Source organism: Meleagris gallopavo, chromosome 8 (assembly GCF_000146605.3).
Source record: "Meleagris gallopavo isolate NT-WF06-2002-E0010 breed Aviagen turkey brand Nicholas breeding stock chromosome 8, Turkey_5.1, whole genome shotgun sequence".
Taxonomy (NCBI): Eukaryota; Metazoa; Chordata; class Aves; order Galliformes; family Phasianidae; genus Meleagris; species Meleagris gallopavo.
In genome coordinates this window covers 9,912,292-9,929,124 of record NC_015018.2, presented here as the reverse complement: position 1 = coordinate 9,929,124, position 16,833 = coordinate 9,912,292, and the positions used below count along the sequence as shown (strand labels likewise).

Genomic DNA, 16,833 nt, shown 5'->3' with positions numbered 1-16,833 from the left:
TCTTGGCAGTGTTTCTGACAGGCAGTGATCGTATTCCAATCCTTGGAATGAAGTGTCTTAAACTAGTCATCCAGCCAACAGGAGGTGGAGAAGGTTATCTTCCGGTAGCTCACACTTGCTTTAATCTTCTTGATCTTCCAAAATACACAGATAAAGAAACACTAAAATCTAAGCTGATCCAGGCTATAGATCACTATGAAGGTTTCAGTTTAGTATAACTTCAGAAATGAGAGATCTGTGTAAAGTGGGATCATTAAACTAACTTCTTGTGTCTTTTTTGTGGTGGTAAATTCAGTGGATTAAATGATGGAGATGATAATATAATGGATTATTTGCAAAATGTTAAGTGGTATGGTTATTCATTGGAGCCAAAAAATGAAAGAAAGAAAGGGGGGGACGAAAATGAGGAACTGTCTTAATAAATCTTGTACAAAACCATGTTGATTTTGCCATCTTGCAATAAAATGAGAGTATTGTGAGTGGGAGTCAAGTTTCACTAACATGAATTAACACTTCATCTTATGCAGACAATTTGGCGTGTGAGTGCATGAGAGACTTGCTTAAGTTTTTCAAATCACTTAGTAAGAATATTTAAGTCTTTCCCTGATAAATTCACCTGGTTACTTTTCATTTTGTAAATAATAAATTTTTGTGATAAAATAATTATGTTCCAATAGCAGTATGGTTTCTATTGCTTGTAATTAAATATGAGCTTATTTTATGGCTTTTAACAAAAAGAGTGACTACTCTGATTTCTGAAGATATATTTTTCTGGTTTGTTTTAAGAACCTTAATGAAAATTATTGTTTGAAAGATATTCATCTTCACAGTGTACAATCCAACAAGTTCCATGAAGCAGTCACTTTAATGCTGATTTAAAAAAAAAAAAGACCAACAACGAAAACGCATCAAAAACCTGCATACAATGGCATTTTTAATACATGGATGGACAAGCTGACTTAATTCATTGCTTTATTTTTAAGGACTGATTCTGTAAGTGGACACAATTATAAAAGAGGTTAATTTATCACTGGGAACCTCTGCAGCCATGTGTCAAGAATACAGTTTAAAAGAAAAAGATGCTCCCGACAGTTGTTGCTGTCAAGAGGTTAAACATTTATTTTTAAATGCTGAAAGTGTAGTTTATGGTTTCTAATACAATTTTCACTTTTTTCCAGATAAATGCATTTGAAATAACTCTTTAACACCCTTTTTCCCTTTTCTTAAGATTTTATTTTTAGTATAAATACCATGAGACAATTGTGCTTAGCTGGACACTTTTGGAGTTGACTTTCCTTCTCTGGTTAAATTCCAGATTTTGTGGTGTTAATGCATATGATGTGACTTGCAGCTGTGAAACAAATATTTATTTTTTTTAGATTTTTAAATGCAGTGACAAAAATTCAAGCTATAATAAAAGTCTTGAATGAAAACCTTTGTTGACTGATGTGTATGGATGCTTGCATCATGCATCAATGATGCATTCAATGAAAAGGTAATGTTGTGCAGTAAATCAAGAGTGCCAGGTTCTCGCGTTAAAAGTAGAGAAATTGATTCATTACAATAAGTTGTTGAACTTGTCATTAGATGTAGATATACAAAGCAATCAGTGCAGTTAAGAGCATTCTTTCCATAACTGTTTTTACAGCATTCTGATGCAATGTAACCTCTAATAATTTCTTTACATGCAGCCTTTATATCTCATCTTTTCCAACATGTGTTACTTGGCTGGCAAGTTGTCCCTGTTGTGAGATATGAGAATCTGACAAATGCTGCAGCAGCTTAAATTTATTTTGCGTGGGAGAAAGGAAGAAAAAAAAAAAGTACATTATGCCTTCATTTTACCAGGTAATATTAAAACTTCTGAGATTATAGAACACCAAACTTGTGAAGGCAAGTACTTGGAAATTAGGAAGTGACAAGCATCAAGCTGTCTCATTTTCCCTTGTGCATTATTACATGAGTAAATGCTGTTTTTTTCCCTGATGTCCATGGGAGACCCTTCCTTCACTCAGTGCACCCAGTTGACATGTGCATTATTTTTCTGTTCAGTTGTGCAGGTCTGATTCTAATGCATATCATCTAAACCCAGCACTATTTGTTTTTTATTTCCCTAAAGGTCATTCTGCCATATTGAATTCTTTATCTTATTAATCTGAGAGATAAGCAACAGCCTTATTCTGTAGATGAGATATTGGATTGAATTCTGTCTCCAACTTATTGAATGTTTATTTATTAACATTATTGACCACTTGCTCAATTGAGGATGTGCTAGAAAACTTTAGATGTCCTTCATCTTGGAATTGTAGTTAATGTTTACTAAAACTGCTATGACAATTAGTACATATTTCTCCAGTATCAGAAAGACAGATGTGCTCTCTTAGAACTTCAGTAGAATTGATAAGCCTCGTGGGATTGAATGAATGGCTAAATTTCACATGGAAGGAAGCCCACTGACAGAGCAGGATGAGAGTCACATTCCTTGAGACTGCACTAACCTGAAACATTTTTGCACTTTCAGCCTTGATTCTATCCACCTCTGCAAGAAATGGAGTTGGATCCTACAGAACAGGATAATAGCTGCTAAACACTCCTGATTATGGTGCAGGTGTTAGCTCGTTCAGTGCAGTGAAACAGGTGCTCTGTTACCAAACGTTACGCAAGGTAAAAGACTTTTATGCAGTACTAGAGCAGTGACTAGTCATTATGTTACTTCTGTCACACAGGTGTTGGTACTTACCTTGTCCTTAGGTCTGCTAGTGGTCATAACAGCTGTGTGAAGGACTTAAGCCAAAGCTAAATGCTTACTTGTTTCATCTGGTTAAAAAAAGTAGGTGGCTGAAGTGTTTTCTCTCCTATTTGGATCAAATCGCATTTTGCATACAGTATTGAATGCTGTGGGCCATGTGAGGAAGAAAAAAAAAATCAACTTCCGACTTAGGTGAAATTGCCATGGTGTTATGGAAGACAGATACTTTCCTCCTTCTCACATCTCCAATTAATCAGGGAAAACCTGTAGGCTTTCAAAAGGATCATGTGAACAACTGGGGAAAGTAGTGTTTTGGGCTCCAGTGGGAATGTTTTACAATAATTAAAAATCTTTAAAGCAGTTTAGATAACAGGATTAGTATTCTGATGATCATTCATAATTACTGTTGGAGAATGGTTAGCTGTATCCATCTCCATTATGTTTACTGAAGCAAAGTTTGTTTTTGTCATAGCAGTGGATTTACTGCACCTGTCGCAGGTACAGATCTGCAGATTGCAGCTGTGTAACAGAACTACATGGACTTTTTTATTTGCCTGTATCACAGAAACAGCTCATTGTTTTCCAGGGGAAAATCGAAGGGCTGTTGCTCTGAGCCAGTAGAACTGTTAAAACCGAGCTCCACTTAAGCACTTTGTAGGAGTTGCTACTGTTAAGATTGTTACTAATGTAGAACACGAAGGTGCAGAATTCCCCTCAAGTATTTTATGCTCCTATGAAGGATTCCAGTTCATTGCACTGCTCTGCGTTGCAATAAACTTGGTTTATTCAGGATTGAATGCAATGTGGTACCATCAGATACAAATAGCTGTAAAAGCTCATTATTTAAAGGCATATCACCTTCTGCTGTTAGGATGAATACAGAGTGAAAGCTTTCCTTTAATAACACAGTTTTCATCGTGCTGAAGTACTATATGGTGAGCACCACATGGATGGCTCTGGCTTTCTCCTTTGCAACCACTGTGTACTGTAGAGCTGTCATTGCTCGTTTGTTGGTGGAAGAAAAAAATATTTGTGTCTCCTAACAAGGGATGGTCTCCACTGCTTACTAGTGGGTGTTTCTCAGGTGGTGGCTCAGTCTGGAGTGGGGTGAACTAATCATCAGGCTGCTATCTTGTCTTTGAACGTGCTGTTCAGTTCTGGATTAGTCAGGTTTGAAGAGACAAGCTTTAAGAACCTTCCGTAGACCTCTAACGGCCTGAAACCAGAACGACTGGGCAACAGCGTCCTGTAATGTTACACACTGGACCCTCCAAGAAATCCACCCTGGACTACATACACTTTTATGGATTGATAAAGCAGCCATAATTGCTCTACGTGGCCTGTCTTTTGGCTTTGAGATACTGTACAGGTCTTCTGCAAATCTGCAGAATAGTGTGTTGTTGATGTCAGGAATGTAAGCTGGGGTTAAAAACTTTTTAATTTTTTTTATATTTTTTTTCACCAGTTTCAGGAGTATTAAGAAAGAAAATGAAGGCTCTGAACCTTGTCAGGGATGTGAACCATAGGGCCGATAACGTTTGGTGTAGTTGGGTGTGTGCAGTACTCAGGTAATGTTATTCTCTGCAAGACTTGAGGCAGGGCTGGCCTGCGGGCAGAGCTGCTCTCTGTGGGTACACACGGTGTGCCTGGTTATGTGGGATTTCCAGCAGAGGGGAAAATGCAGTGTGAGGCAGAAGGATTTGACTTCAGAGGCTTTTGCAGAGACTGGAAGTGAGTTTCCTTCCCTCTTGAGCAGATAGCCTAGCCTTGCTGTTAGAGCAGAGGTGGTGGGCTGTGCTAAACGCCAGCCTGCTACAGAAACAATTAGCCAGATGGTAGGGCTGAAACTCATTTGTTTGTGCCTTAATTCTGCACAGAGGCTACCTAGGTATGCTTCCTAACCTGTGCTCGAGTACTCTGGGAGCTGCACGCTGCGGCTCAGCGAGCCTGGGGGTGCCCGCCGGCAGGTACGGATGTTCCAGCGCGCAGCGAGGTGCGGGGCTTCAGCTGGCGGTAGGTACGGAGAGAGGGCGAGGGGTGCGGCCGTACCTGTGCTTGAGGGAGGAGCTGGAAGGGACTGCCGCTGCTCGTGGGAGCCTTCGAACACCTTGCTGGCGAGAAGCATCCCGTTAGGTAGCCTCGTGTCCCTGGGCTGCCCTGGATGCCTCCCTTTCAGGAGCCTGTATTTAAACGCAGCTCAGCTGGGCGTGTTGGGGGCGGCTCTTGGGGCCGCTTCTGGGCTCGCGGCGCTGGGCGGTCCGTCCCGCCGGGTCCCGGGGCCGCTGCGGAGGCGGTAAGTGGGGAGCGCGTTGCTGGGAGCGGAGCGCAGTTGTGGGTGACTCGGGGGCTCTTCCTCAGCCGCCCACGAAGGGTGGGAGAGCCGTTTTCCTTCCGCCGCAGTTTGTGCTTGCTGCTCTGCTGCCTCCAGATGTTAGGAGTAGTAGAGACGGGATAAAACAACAGTGAGAGATGTCTGTATATCGTTTCAGAGCTCTTTAGTTGTGGCTTTCAGGAATATCTGTGGCTTAAGGGCAGTTTGTCGCTACACCGTGCTGCACGGCGCTGGGGCTGCGCTGAGGCTGCAGGGTTGAGGAGTGAAGGAACTGACGGTGCCTTGTCACGGAGCGGCGTTTTGTGTCTGCTAAGAAATTCAGTCCTTGAAAGATGCGTGGTCGTGTATGTGCACCCACCAGCCCTGAGGCTGAGAAAGCCGTGCTCAGGGTGTGCCCTGCAGTGTTGGCTCTGTCAGTACCTGTCGGTGTCACACAGCGCCCAGCAGCACTGGGAAGTGCTCCTGGGTTTCCCTGGCTGAAAGCTGTCTCCATGTGTAGTGGTCCAGGTGCTTCAGGGAGAGCACAAAGGAAGATGACCTCTGTCTGGGAACCCCCCCATCTCACCCGAATTCCTCCTATTCCTCTTGCAGGGCACTTTGAGCTCCCACAGTGTCGTGTGGCAGTAAGTTGCACAATTTCAGTGTGTGACGGTTTGCTTCATTTTATCTGCCTTCCTGTGTGTTCACTTGCTGCTCCTTGGGCCTGGTATCCTGACAGTGAGCTCTGTGTGCGCCATCATACAGTACTTTTCCTAGGAAGTCCTAGCAGCCTAAGTGTCATCTTAAAAATGCTAATCACAGGGTGACTATTTTAAAGGTACTATTCTGACTCTTACGTCATTGTAGCTAGTTTAGAACCTCTTACTATATAGGAACAAGCAGGACTGCTCAGTGAATACATCTAAATGCAGCATAGGGTTTAAAAGAAGAGTTGTTTTCTGAAGGACAAAACTACATTATCATTCCAGATGTTGTTGTACCAGTGCATCTTTACTGGGGCTTTGCTCCCATAGGGGAAGACAGAAAAGGCAACTTACTGTATAGTACCCAGGATCTCACTTAACAAAAGATGCCCTGCGAAGTTTTCAGTTCTTAGGAGCTAACTAGAAATTAACAGAAACCAAAAATCAAAGGATGATTTTAATAGACTTCAGAACAGAGTGTACGAGTATAAAACACTGGTTTTGTATTTCAAAAGTTGCAGGAAGATAGCCGGTCATTTTAAACAGTCTTCTACAAAACATATGCCAGTAGATTACATAAAAGACACTATATACAATATAAAAGAGCAGAAAACAATCCTCACTGTAAAAATAATTTAAAACAAAGTATTTCAATTTAAAATATCTCCTATAGCACAAACTAATACATTATAACATGCAAGTGGAAACTAAACATATTGCATTCTTTAGTGTAGCCAAATAAGAGCTGTATTAAATTTGGACAATGAGACAACATGCCAACATTTTTAGATGAATACAGAAAGCTGTTCTTAAATATTCATTAAGTGATGTATCTTATCTTCAAAGAACAGCTACTATACATCTCCAAAATGTAATAAATATTAAAGCAAAGTATATGAATAATCTACATCGTAGAGTTCATTTGGGCCAATGTTGAAAAAGTGGTTTATATAAAAAATGCTGATTCACTTACTACTGCACTGTGCAATTTTACAAAATAATTCTAAAGGCTTGGAAACAATCCACACTTGAAAATTTGCAACATCCAGTTTTAAGGCAGCTTAGCACTTTAATACGCAATGTGATAATTGGAATAGCTGCTTTGCTTCTAAGATGCACGTTGGAGCTACCAGGTGGAAAGTCACATTCCCCATCTGGGACATCACTCAAAGTAGCACGTCTCCAGGTGAGGTGATTAATCTGTATTTCACCCATACAGCAGTAGCAGCAGAGGCTGTTGCTCTATGAGCAAGTTTCTTCTGATTCTGTTACCTCTAAGTATTACAGGAAGAGATTTGGTTTCCGTGCCTTCTCACGTGCTGGTAGGAACATTATTGTGTACTCAGCCAAGCCTCTGTGTTGCAGCCTTGGCAACTGATCAAATACTACTGTTAATGCAAGCTGCATTATATTTGAGTTTTTGTATACAACATGAGAAACTTCTACCATCGGGAATCCATTTTGTTTAAAATACTGGTGTTCCAGTATTATAATTGCTAAGGAGCCAATGTCAACATAGCTTCATGTCCACAGGAAGTATTAAGCTCAGTAACTGAAGCATTTTCACAGCACTTCTTATCAGTCTAAAAAAGATTAGGAGTTTTCAAGTGCTTACTGTCTTGTTTCCATTTTTAACTATCTACTCACATTTAAGTATGTCTCAAACATACAAACTAACTGTTAAAGCAAAAAACTAGCTGCCAGTCGGTCTTAGAAAATGCCAGTGTTTAATGATAGGCTATGCGAGAACGAAAGGTTTAGCAGAAGCGTAAGAAGTTTTAAATAAACCAAACTGTTACAAAGCAAGAAGTGTGATAATACCATTCTTTGGTCTAAATTAGCTGTTCCCTTTATATTAGTTTAACATTCCAATGGCTTTTTCAAAACTGTTTAAAAATAATATAAGCTGAAATTTATTATGCAAAATAGGTATTATATACATGGATGCCTGATCAGACAGATGACTTAAAAGTGAACATAGTAATAATTGCTTAGATATTCCTAGTACCTTAAAAAAAAAAGTTAGTGTTGAGTGTGCAGTAAGAGAATTTTATTGAAAAAGGTAAAAAACTAAGCATGAAAATCTGTTTCAGTTGTTTATAAACACCACATCCTTATGGTTTCTTTGCTCTAAATCCAGACGTAAACGTTCGTCCTGACATGCCAAAGCTCCTAATGCTGGTGGAAAATTCCTGTAACCAGTGATCGCTTTACAACTTGTTGCTTGTTGGATGATCGTTCCCTGCAGCTTCATTTGTGTAAGCTGATTCATCAGCTGCATCTTGTTCAACCCCATCTTCCCCAAATGCAGCTTCCTCTTCCCTTTCCGGAGCATCCTCATCCTCTATGCCATTGTAAAACTCTTCAATCTCGCTCTCGTCCTCCACATCTAAGCTCTGACTGCGACACGAGCCGCTTTCGCTACTACTCCCACAAGAGCTAGAAGATATCATATCGTCTTCAGAATCTGAGTATACCTCAGCTCCGTGGAAAATATAGCGATTTGGTGGTAAAAATAGATACTGAGTACCTGAAACAGAATTTAACAAGTCAGTATCACAGAATGGTTGAGGACGGAAGGGAGCTCTGGAGGTCATCTGGTCCAATGCCCCTGCTCAAGCAGGGGCAACTAGAGCAGGTTGCCCAGCAGAAACAAAAAGCTGAAATTATTCAGACAAGATCTTGCAGACTTCTGGTTATAAAGTACCTGCACAGATGTATTTTCAAAAGTTAACCTAACAGGACAAATTACACTATCAATTTATACTTCAGTGTATTGTTAGGAACAGCATTTAAATGCTTTACGGGGAAGCTAAACGTTCCCTCTCCTCCCTCCCTTTGATATAGTGTTTAAACTCTAATGTTTAGCAGAGCTTTTTGTTGGTGAACGTTGTATTCACAGCAAGAATGCAATCGGTTGTACCACAGAATTGGAACCCACCACACAGAATACTTGACTGAATTCAAACAGGCATTGCTTTAGGGAAATTATAACTTCCTGGATCTCCATCCTCACTGACTTTCTAGTGCAATTACTTGTTCCATCAATTAACAGACTGCACACGGGAAGGCTTCTTTGGAAAGTCTGATGTTTCCTTTGGAGTGTGCCTGGCTCCAACTGTGTGATTTGACTTTCAGATCTTGTGACTTTGTCCCTTAGTCCTACAAAATAGCTGTCAGACTGAGTTGGGACGTGGTGCTTTAAAATCCCAAAATCAGTACAGTTTCACTGGAAACGCATTAGAAAATGTAAGAAAGGTGGGTTTATTTTTGTTACTTAGCTTCTGCCTCTTAAACTCTGATCTTTCTAGGGAGTTTGTAATCATACAATCATAGAATGGCCTGGGTTGAAAAGGACCACAGTAATCAACTAGTTTCCACCCCCTGCTATGTGCAGGGTCACCAACCAGCAGACCAGGCTGCCCAGAGCCACATCCAGCCTGGCCTTGAATGCCTTCAGGAGGCATCCATAACCTCCTTGGGCAACCTGTTCCAGTGCATCACCACCCTCTGTGTGAAAAAATTCCTCCTAATATCTAACCTACACCTCCCCTGTCTCAGTTTAAAACCATACAGTAATTACTGATTATAAAATCTATTCTGAATTACAGAAAGTTTTCAGACTGGCTTCTCCAAAAGAAATAAACTCTGCATGACAATGAAAAACGTAGATACTTTTCTGAGCAGAAATAACCACCAAAAAACACTGATTCCCTCAAGGGCAACTTATTTATTGCTTTAAAATAAGTCTAGAATAAACACTTAAGTGCAAGAGAATGAAATAAGTTAACACTTACCATCCAGCCTTTTGCTAATCTGTTCTTTTGCAGATCTATTTACCCAGCACTTCTTCACTATTTCATTTTTTTCTTTGCTTTCTCCATTGTTGGTTCCATTTTCCTTCATTGTTTCAGAGTTCATTAATTCACTAGTAGTATTTTCAGGGTTTTCAGAGGATGCCTGTGGATCTTGAAGCTTTTCCTCTGTGCAGGTCCCTTTAGTTTCAGAAGCAGGATCACAGTTTTCTATCTTACATTCAGCTGCATGTTCTGAGGGCACCACCGAAGTATCTGGTGGAGTCATTTGTTGTGGTGAACCAGAGTCTTCAGAAATGTTCAAGGGTGTAGGTGGTAGCTCAGATGAGTGCATTTCAAGCTCTTTGTGCATTCGTGGAGGCTTTTCTGTTATTTCAGAAAGTTTTACTGAGTTGTAGCAAAGTTTTGTATATTCACTACCTAGCCTTTGACATAATTCGTTAATAATAACGTCACAGTCTCCAAGAAGCTCCACATCAAAGTGTAGATGAGGCAGAGGTTCCCTATTAATTAAGATCTGAGGCACTTCATGGGGGATGGAACCTAAACATAGAAAAGACAGTTTGAAGACAGGCATTTTGGTTTTACTTTTTACCAAAGATCTGCCAAAAAAACATTTCTGAGAGATGTCTTCAGACAGATCTGGAATACAAGTAATTCTCAAATGAAACAAAGCTGAAGTGGCAGTGTGAGGTGCCATGCCTGCGTAGTCCATCTGGGTTTCCCTGTTTCTTGCAGTAAAAGGTGTTTTTCTATAGTAGTGCTGGATTTGGCACTGTCCCCAGTGAGCAGCAGGTGGTTGGTGCAGGCCCTTTCAGGCTTGCATCTTAAGAGTATGAGTTAAGTTGTGCGCTTAATAGGCAAATAATTAACCTGCAGTTGTATTTTCTCAGCCCTCCTGAAGGACTTATTTGGTAATAGCACAGATGTTTGTTTTTTTTATCACCTTTAAGAACTAAGGATCCAAATGGTCGTACACTATCTAATGCCCACTCTGTATCATTTAGCGTAAAGTATTGACCTCAGTTCTACTCAGACACCTGATGTAGCTGTTCTTTTTTTTTTTTTTGATACTACATTTATCTTTTAAAAGACAATTACTTTCTAAATCTTACAATTTCAAAAGCATATTATGAACAGGGAAAGAAATAAATTAATCTCAGAACAAAGATATTTAACTTCTAGCAAAGTAGTTATCTGGATTATGAATTCATAACTTTGAGATCTCCTACTCTGCCTTGGGCGTAGAAAAAGCACTCAGAACTGGAACTCTTAACTGAGAATTTTAATTTCATCCAATTTTTTTGAAAGAAGAAATTTCCAGTCAGTCACTTACTTGGAATCAATGCTACTGGTCTTACTTTCAGTGAAGACCCAATGACAATAAGGAGATCAACTTCATTTTTGTCATACTTCATGGCACGATGGAACTGCTCAGGTAAGTTCTCTCCGAAGAACACTATGTCAGGCTTCATGATAGCAAGTGGTTCATCAGGCGGACAGCGAGGACATCTAGGAACAACCTGCAGTAAAACAGCTTATATCACTACTGTGGCTGCAACCTTGAAAGCCTCAAATTTTAGCAATTCACAGTGACTTACTCTGGCATAGGACAAGTTTCAGTGATATTTTCTCATTTTTTTTCTGTGGATGTGCATCTGAATATGTTTCTTACTCTAGTCTGCACATAGAACTACAGCAGGAATGAAGGAGTCCTCTTACATCAAAATGGAGAAACAATGAAAGTCTACACCTCTGTTCCTAGCTAACATCTAAGCCAGAGTCTACATGTCACACTCAACACTGATGCGTAATCACCTCCTAGTGGAGAGGAATATAATTTTTTGGTTTAATCAGAACAAAAGCTTCGGTTTTGATATCAGTTTCTGTTACATAATCTGCTATACCCCTTCCTAATCAAACAGTGTGTTACAGAGTGTTACCTCTCTACTTTTTCTTGGTTGCATAAAGCAACGTGCCACTGTAGCAGGTGTCTAGCAAAAAGCATACAGAAAAAGAACACGGAAAGATCTTTTGTCTGGTCTCCATTTTAAAATTTCCAATTCTTCCAATAACAGAGCAAAAGTAGATGATAGTTATGTTTGTGGAGAAGCAGATTCCTTTTCCTCGTGAAACCACAGGGTTTTCTGACCTTTTTGAGCTCTTTCAATGTAATACTTTTTCAGGGGGAAGAAAAGCAAACAGGTGAATGATGCAAGAATAGACAGACAGGAATTTACTACTGAGCAAATTATTTTCTCAGCTGTAGTCTCTGAAGTAAAATACCCCAGAATAAATCTAAGGAGCTAAACATAGCTGCAGTCCTATAGCAGTAATGACAAGCAAACTAGTGCTTTGTAAAAGCGTAAAGCGATGTATGAGACCTATTATTATAGGAAAATGTTTTAAAAAAAAAAGACACAAACATGTAACTGCTGCTGGTTATTGATGGCTGCTGTAGGACCAAAGACAATGCTTTCCCTAGGAGAAAGCATCACAAGTAAAAGCTGCTTCTATAGTGTGAAAGAACCTTTTCCAAAATTCGTCTTTGAATAATCTAATCTTTGAAGAAATCTCCCTAGTAGAAATGTGTAAAAAGTGATACAGCACAAGAACTAGAAAGTGGTATAGAGAAAATCTTCATCACTTTATCCAATGTAAGGAGTTAACAGCCCGACCAACTAAATAATCCCCCAAAAGAGAGTAGGGGAAAAAAAACAAACCTTATGATTTTTTTCTTGGATCTTAATATATTAGAAAGAAAGCTAACAACACACCAACATCTGGAACTTTTCTGATGCTTTTTACCCTGCGACGACTTCTGCTGAAGGAAGTAATGCATGTGCATTTTACATTGGAAGACGTAGGAAATAAATTTGTTTGTTCTGCACTAGGAAGGAAGCAAAGATCTCTACTTCTGATTTAGTTTAAAATGACACTGATAGTAATTGTTTCCATCAGCTCCCACGGGAAGTCCAATAACGTTATTTAATGGATCTGCGTACAGCAACTGCTGTCCCTGTCCAAATCACATGAGTTACTGTAAAGGGGCCCACAAATAGGTTTCAGCACTACACTACTCACCAGCTCCTTTGCTAATCCTCAGAAAGGTCATCAGTAAGGGGGAGATCTATTCCAAGAGCTGAAATTGATACCAAGAAGTTAAGGCTAGATAGCTGGCCGCTCAGCTGCCTAGGATCCTCCCTCCCTCCAGGGGCAGCACAGCCCAGAACCACACCACCTCTGCTGCTGTCTCATGAAAGAGAACGAGAATTCCTCATTAACTGTGGATGTATCAAAAAAAATCAGTAAAGATTGTGTCGGTTTAAGAACATCCAAGAACAGGTACATGTTTCTGTGGGCCTTTCATCCTAAAACTGACATGCCTTTGCAGTTTCTTGAAACTGCTTAAAGTAGTCAAAAGTACAGTGAAATCAGCATTTTTGAAAATAATCAAAAATAGTTTTACTCAAAAGTGTTTTTTTTCTGTGGGATTTATAGACACTGCCTCATCTTGTGTAGCAGGATGTCTGTGTACAGCAAACTAGAAACGGAATCGTGCTGCAGGGAACTAGCATGCTATCTTGGAGCTGGCAGAAAAAAAAAAAAGCAGCAGTGAGGAACTGGTGGTTTTTTAAGTATCCATCTCTGGTATGTTGAAAGGAAATCCTGCCAGGAAGATGCTAAATAGACTTATTTTGTTGTGAAGCACTTCAAACTGTCAAAGGAAGGACCAGAGCAAAGGAAAGCTAATCTTTTCTATGGAAAACAGGACCTAGGGTCACATATAACTGAACTTCCGAACAGTGGAGGACAGCAGAGAATACAAACAGCTTCCTATTGGGACAAACTCCCCAAACCATTTCTAGAAAACAGAGCTGTTGGAATTTGGCAGTGTTTTACTTCATAAGTACAGAACCAGTTTCTTTTGATAACTAAGAAATTAATTCTAGAAAACGACAGAAAAATCAACTGTATAGCACTGGTTTTTGAAGCAGAGGTAATGATGGTAATTGAACTTTTTTTTTTTTTTTGAAGGATACTCTTTGTTCCAGTGGTGCTATTTCTTGTTATATATATGTAGATACACACACATACATTCAGCAATAACTGTATTCATTTTGTGAAATAACAGTAACAGTATTACAGCTACGGCCTGCTCTGGAAAAATATTCCTGTCTGAAGTCTTGGAACTGTTGGGTCATGGCCTGAACCACTGATTGAGCACCTGGGGAAAGGACCCAGTCAGCCCTAGGAGCGCAGGTGAAGGCAATTCAGCTGTGTGACTGTAAGGGTGGAGCCTGGCCGCACCTCTCTTAGACCTTGTTTAAGGGCTGACTGCCACCAAGGAAGATCTTTCTGGAGATCTCTCCTTTGTGGAGTCGTCTTGTGAGCCTGAATCTTTGGATACAGGTGAGCATCCTTTTTTTGTAACACCTTCTCATTGCGCATATCTGGGACTGGTGCTGCTGCCTTTACAGTACTGTAAGATTAGGACTGATAGATTGAATGTTTCTTCCTTGAGCAAAAACCTCCTTGTTCAGAAGTGCTGTTGTGCAGGCTTCTCTTCCCATCCCTATGCTCCCACTACTGGCCATGAGCAGGGCAGTGCCGTCAGGGCACAAGTTCAGTTCAACATATAAAAGTGCACTGATTGAAGCCTTGTTAGAAGGAATACTTCCACTAACAATCAAAACAGAAAACTACACCATGCTTAGGAACAGCTGTTTAGAAGGAAAAGAAAAACAAAGCCCAAATCCCAACTAACTTGCTTTGAGATAAAGAAGTATCAAACATCTCTAAGGTACAATTCTCAAGAATAATGTGAATAGAGTAGAACAGATTTCATAGGTATTCAGTATTACAAAGCATCAGTCTTCTGATATTCACACTTCATAAAACTTGAAATCAAACATAGAATTCAGTGAAAGCCTTTCATAAGATATTTCAGATGCAATGCTTCAAAGATGTTTCTCTATGTTTCTCATTTAAAATTGTAACTGTGGAGTCAAGTATTTATTGAAAAACATGCAAATACAGAAAAACAGTGCCTTTTCATTTATATACACAACCTTTTCATCAGATAATTGTCTCAGTCAAAAGACAGAAGAAAAGCAAAGCGGATCTGATTAAGGCAAAGATTATTCTACTCTGTGGAGCAGAACTAACTTGGCTTGGTCATGAAGCACTTCATATCCAAATGTGAGGAATTCAGAACATAAAATAGTTTGGCAGTTCTTGAAAGTGCTAAGCAGACATCTCACTTATCCTACGTGCTCACAGGCTGCTTTATATTAGCATTTTCTCCATGCATCATCTACAATTTCAACATTTTGAATGCAGGTAAACGCCTTACAGCAACTGATGTTATAAATAGCTAGAAATGCTTTCTCAGTGTGACTGAGAGCTCAGATTACCCTAAGGCAGGTATAAATCCAACTTTCTACTTACCACGTTAACTTCTGCTCTTCTGAGAACTGCCATTAGAAACAGACTCCAATGGCTTTGGTTCTACTTCCTTCACTTTACCTTGTTTTTACAGTGTAGTAACTGAGTATGTTTTTTAAATACAAGAGCAAATGCTAAAATACAGATAGGCACATAGGAAACAAGGAAAAGGTTTGTTTTAATCATATGCCTTTTAAAAATGCAGATATTTTAAACAGTGCTTTGTTTTGTTATCAAGTTGCTTATTAGAAAGCTGTAGTGATTTAAAGTAAGTTTTTACCTGATTGAAAATATCTCCTCGAACAACTTCACAATCAACTTTGTATTTACAGATCAGGCAGGAAGCTGTTGCAAAGGAACCTTGGGGGGAAAAAAAAATATGATAGAAGTGAGGACTTTCAGATTTGGCCTTCTTGCCAAAGATGTTATGACACAAAGACTGTTAGATTGCAGCGCTAACAAAACCAAACAAAACAAAGAAAACCCACCACCAAAAGAAGTCCTTAAAAAGTAATTTAAAATTAAGAGAAGATTCCTATGGTACTAAAAGTAGTTGTAGATGTTAGCCAGGAGAAATTCTGTTTTAGGAGGAGGATATATTGAATGTGTGAAAACACAAAATACATTGGATCATTCCCCTACTTTCCATCCTTACACAATTAATAGAACCGGTGTCAGCCCTGCCCTCAGCAGCAGCAGGACATGAACCCGCACCAATCTCCGCTGGTTTTCAAAGAGCAAAGTAACTATGAAAAGGCATTAACTAGGACTTCATTACAGGCAACTAAGTCGCAGTATTGTTCCTCTCAGTAACTGTCAACAATTACAGCTATATTGTTTCCATCAGAGTAGTGCTCTGAATTTAGTATTCAGCTTGGCTACCATGTTCATTGTTTGGCAACATTGTGTAAAATTGCTCTCTGGAGCTCTTGCGGCCCTATTCTAACAGAGCTGAGGCGATCCCTGAAGTCTGGTAGAGCACTCCTCTCTTCGTTGTCTGAAGGCAGACCTTATCTGCTGGCTAACAAGTGTTAACTGAGGGAAATTGTGGCAAACGAGGGTGGCCTTCTGGTGCACACGTTTGCCTGTCAAGGCGTTGTACCCGTGCAAGGAGTACTGCTAGAAGTTGACAGAACATTGAAGAATGAAGTAAGGAATTGTCAGATTTGTCCTAGCTACGAAACAAGGCTTAAAAAAATAATCTTGGGATCTCTGACCTCATAGTGGAATATATCAAGCTCTCACAGCTAGACAACAAACAGATACCCTTAAATAATTACTTTCAGTTTCCCTTTAACCACTACCATTGGACAATTAGCTAGCATTAAGCACAATAACTGTAGTGTGGATAGCTTAATGGGCTCAAAACAACCTTTGCTGACTTCCAAAAACCTCAGAAACCAATAAAAGAATATTTTCTTATTTGAAAATCAACTGATACATACTAAAGATGGTCTGAAATCTAATTACTGTATCATGCAACTGAAAAAAAACCCCAACATTTGAGTGTGTCAGCGATGTGCAAAAACACAGCTAAGTAAGAATTTTGTGATAATACCTAATTAGGAATGACATCCAAAAGAAAATGCATTATATGCTGAATACACATGAAAACTAGAGTGAGATTTGAGTTATTCTGTGGGGTGGATTCTATTCTGTTCTCTTTGGTTACTATGACAGAGCATTGCATTTACTCTCTCCAAATGAAAAAAATTGACAAATCCACCATTGAGTTAAGCTCTGTAGATGAGGAAGATGAGTCTGATCCCTGGAAAAGTGGAACTCCATAAGAAAGTTGTAATCAAT

The 16,833-nt window shown here is 39.7% G+C and overlaps 2 protein-coding genes across 4 annotated transcripts in view; one reads left to right on the top strand and one right to left on the bottom strand.

Annotated features, from left to right (window-relative positions):
• The window catches only part of HERC4 (HECT and RLD domain containing E3 ubiquitin protein ligase 4), a 30,490-nt gene extending 29,601 nt beyond the window's left edge, over positions 1–889 (top strand). For all 3 annotated transcript variants that reach the window (XM_010714266.3, XM_010714265.3, XM_010714267.3), the window contains one exon: positions 10–889. In XM_010714266.3, the coding sequence (XP_010712568.1) occupies positions 10–218 (209 nt within the window). In that variant the 3' untranslated portion in view covers positions 219–889. The remainder of the gene's footprint in view (positions 1–9) is intronic.
• A 5,319-nt stretch (positions 890–6,208) lies between these two features.
• The window catches only part of SIRT1 (sirtuin 1), a 19,475-nt gene continuing 8,850 nt past the window's right edge, over positions 6,209–16,833 (bottom strand). Inside the window, exons 6-9 of the mRNA XM_010714264.3 lie at positions 15,308–15,387; positions 10,916–11,102; positions 9,562–10,122; positions 6,209–8,294 (exon numbers count right to left, since the gene is read on the bottom strand). Coding sequence (XP_010712566.1) covers positions 7,975–8,294; positions 9,562–10,122; positions 10,916–11,102; positions 15,308–15,387 — 1,148 coding nt within the window. The 3' untranslated portion in view covers positions 6,209–7,974. The remainder of the gene's footprint in view (positions 8,295–9,561; positions 10,123–10,915; positions 11,103–15,307; positions 15,388–16,833) is intronic.